Genomic DNA, 3,761 nt, shown 5'->3' with positions numbered 1-3,761 from the left:
ATCGCTGCATCCACTTCCTCCCAAGTGGTCGCTGCCCATCGCCCAGCATGCGCTCAGCCAGCCCTTTGACTTGCTGATGGCAAAACGCAGAGCCTAGGGCAGCCTGCTTAGATATCCACTCAGCAAGTAGACCTTCCTGGTTCTGAGATAACCGCTGCAGTCTACCAAAGGCAGTATTTCTAGACTGGGTACCATGGAGACGTTGTCGTACAGTCGCCTCTGGGATGCCCCATTTGCGACCTGCCCCGCGGATACTAAGCCCGTCAGCAATATCCCAAAGTGCCCGCTGCAGCTCATGTTCACTATACTGCTTCATCTTATAGTAAAAAAGATATCCTCAAAAAATGGCGTTGTTTGGGGTAGAATAGAAGATGTTGTGATAGTTAGAAAAGAGGAGTAGGTTTTATGGTGACGCGTTGTTGGGCTGCGTGGTATGCGGGGTTGCGTGGGAAGCAGGGTGGTTGAGTTACCTGCGACCACAGCAATCGGCCACCTCATATTTCTCGCTTCCTCATTGCAATGGAAAGAACTAGGGCAGACGCGCTTGAAACAGACGCCATCATTGTCGGCGCGGGCTTCAGCGGTTGTTATTCACTGTTCAAGATTCGACAGGCGGGGTACTCGGCCAAGATTCTTGAACGTGGAAACGACTTTGGGGGCGTTTGGCACTTCAATCGGTATCCCGGAGCCAGGGTCGATTCCGACACGCCCTCCTACCAGTTCAGCCTGTCCGAAGTCTGGTCCGACTTCCACTTTACCGAGCGGTTTCCCGGGCACGAAGAAATCCGCAGATATTTTCATCACGTCGATGCCACTCTCGGCTTGCGCAAGGATACGATTTTCGACGCCCGAGTGGACGAGGTCAAGTACGACCCCGCGGGCAGACGCTGGCATTTTCGCACGACAAAGGGTCTGTGCGCGACCTCCAAGTACGCAATCTTCGCATGCGGCCCGATGAACAAACCGTACATGCCTCGTTTTCCAAACCAGGACATGTTCGGTGGGCCCGTCATCCATCCGTCCGCATGGCCCAGCGATCTCCAGCTTACGGGCAAGAAGATTGGCGTCATCGGGCAGGGAGCGTCCGGTCTGCAGATCGTACAGGAGCTTGCTAAAGTGGACTGCCAACTCACAGTCTTCGTTCGGAACCCCTGCATCGCGATCCCCATGCACCAAAGACAGCTATCGAACCGAGAGTCGGAAGAGATGAAAAACTACTACGACGCCATATTTACCGAGGCCAAATTCGGCTCGTCTTCGGCGCTGCCCTACAATCACAATACGGATTTGCTACGCTGCACGACTGAAGCAGAACGGGCGGGCCTGTTTGAGCGACTGTGGAATAGGGGTGGCCTCGGTCTCACACAGTCGAACTATCGTGACATCGCGTTTGACAAGACGGCCAACGCATGCTTGTACGACTTCTGGGTCCGCAAAACGAGAAGCCGGATGACGGATCCCGAGAAGAGGGACATCGTCGCGCCTCTGGATCAGTTCGAATGGTTCGGAGCGACACGCGTCAATCTTGAGATGGACTACTACGAGATGCTGGATCGACCGAATGTCAAACTGATCGATCTCAAGAAGACACCGATCCAGTCTTTCGACAGGCAGGGGATTGTTAGCAAGACCCCGGACGCCATCACACACCACGATATGGACATCGTCATCATGGCCACCGGCTACGACTCTTTGACGGGTAGCCTGCTTGACATGAACATCCGCGACAAGCACGGCGTCCGGCTACGGGACGCTTGGAAGAACGGCATCAGCACGTATCTTGGCATGATGGTTCCCAATATGCCAAACGCATTCGTGCTATACGGGCCGCAAGGGCCGACAACGCAAACCAACGCACCGCCCTTCATCGAGCTTCAGGTTGACTGGGTGGTAAGCCTCCTGGAGCGGATGCGCGAAGACGGCCTGCGTTCGATCGAGCCATCGGAAGAGTCTTGCCGCTCGTGGAAAAGTCTTGTAATGGATGCCTTCGAGTCGACTCTTTTTCGCGACAGCACTGCGTGGTGGACTGGCGCGAACATCCCGCACAAGAACATTGAGCCGCTTGTCTTTCTAGGTGGGGTTCAGCAATGGAGACATCTGTGTAGTCGTTCGCTAGATGACTGGGCAAGTTTTGTCGTATCCTGGTAGCCAGGGTTGGGTTTGGGTTTCGCGGTCTGGTCTGGAAGGCGTGGGAAGCTTGAGTTCGCCGTAATGGGCACTTTTTAATGTCTACCGTCTACTCTTCACATGTGACGTTGTGAGATCTCGATGAGTCCCGCAGTGAATCCGACGATCAAGGGGTTTGAGACGGGTTGTGGTCAACCAACCTTTCATTCCCCTCACCCCTCTGTAACGCTTTTTCTTCCATACAGCCTTTGCGCCAAGTATGCGTCAAATATCTTACAGACTCACTTCGTTTACCTTCCGCGGCTTTCCTCTCCTTAAATTGACATGCCCCGAAAGGACACTGGCATGAGACAGCCGCAGCCATAGAAATGGCCAGGTTTCTACGCACGTCTCCCCGCAGAACTCGCAGTCCACCGGCGTCACCCTGTATCCCGATGGTGCTCGTACAATTGGTGAGAAAAGTTGAGGGAGAAGCAATGATCGAAGGTCTTTGGAAGTCTTAGCATGTATCGATAAGTGACGAGCCGCCAAGCCACGCGAGAAGCGAATCAACTGTCTTCCATGTTCGCTGCCAGTCGTATACTGGACGTGATAACTGATACGTTAAGTTTGTATACAACAAGGAGTCGACGTCCTAGTCAAGGATGCCACAGAAGACATATTTCCTTCAGCGAAAGTTCTGACGTGTACCATGAGGGGTAAGCCCTGGAGGCGCCGGACCATTGAGTTCCCACCAGGGGGGTTCCTGCGGAGGGACATCCTGACCTTTGTCAAACCTGAACCGATGGCAAAAGGTAAAGTGTTACCACTTACTTTGGGGCTGTTATTAGCAGCCTTGAAGCCTTTTGTGACTTTCTTGAGTGGGGTAACTGTGGTAAAGATCAGAATGCTTTCGATCTGACAGAACAATGGTCTCGACGCACGTAAAGTCTTCAACCAGGAGGCGACCACTCCAACGGTTGCTGTGACCCGATCGACCCAAGGAGCAGTCGTCGAGTTCTTGTAGCGGAGGCCGGTCATTGCAGTATGTCAACCTTGTGGGAGTGATATAGTTAGCACGAGTAGAATGAGAGAAGTGCGCTGGTAAAAGGACAATGGGCTGCGTGGTTTTGAAAGAAGACGGCAAGAGAGACAAACTCAGAGGTGATAGCCTGTGTGTCCAACCGTGAATTTATATTATCAAGTCCTAGCAGACTCTTCTCTTGACAGCCACACGGGTCAGGCAGACTGGAGTGATACCAGAACGAGAGTGGTTTAATCACGAATGAGCCAATGATCACTACTGTTGTCACAACGAGGATGGAGCGCAATTCTCGGAAGGCGATTGGTCGTTTTCTATCCTTTGGCTGTGACGGGCTATGGGCTGCAGCAGGCTTTCTCGGAAGATGCATGGTTTTAGGCAATCCACACCCTCAGGTTCAAGTCCAACAACTGGGAAGACACGTACAAGGAATGGCATGCTTGGATGAAGCAAGTGATGAGGAAGAAGTCGATACGCTTGTGGAAGAAGCATTTTCGAGGCAAGATTTGACCAAGTGACGATGGCTCCCCGTGACACTTTCCAAATCAAGTGATGTAGTATCACAACCAACTCACCGGGGTGCCTTATAAAGCACCCTACCTGCATATGACTG

At 52.8% G+C, this 3,761-nt stretch overlaps 1 protein-coding gene across 1 annotated transcript; it reads left to right on the top strand.

Moving 5' to 3' along the window:
• Nucleotides 1–519: 519 nt before the first annotated feature.
• Nucleotides 520–2,148, top strand: ColSpa_12035 (baeyer-Villiger monooxygenase; the record flags this gene model as incomplete). Its single annotated transcript, XM_049278247.1, has 1 exon — nt 520–2,148. One exon carries the CDS (start codon nt 520–522, stop codon nt 2,146–2,148), a length of 1,629 nt encoding a protein of 542 aa, XP_049134204.1.
• Nucleotides 2,149–3,761: the final 1,613 nt, after the last annotated feature.

This window comes from Colletotrichum spaethianum, assembly GCF_022836535.1.
Source record: "Colletotrichum spaethianum MAFF 239500 DNA, contig55, whole genome shotgun sequence".
Taxonomy (NCBI): domain Eukaryota; kingdom Fungi; phylum Ascomycota; class Sordariomycetes; order Glomerellales; family Glomerellaceae; genus Colletotrichum; species Colletotrichum spaethianum.
Note: the sequence above shows the minus strand (reverse complement) of the source record. Positions and strands in the feature narration are given on the sequence as shown.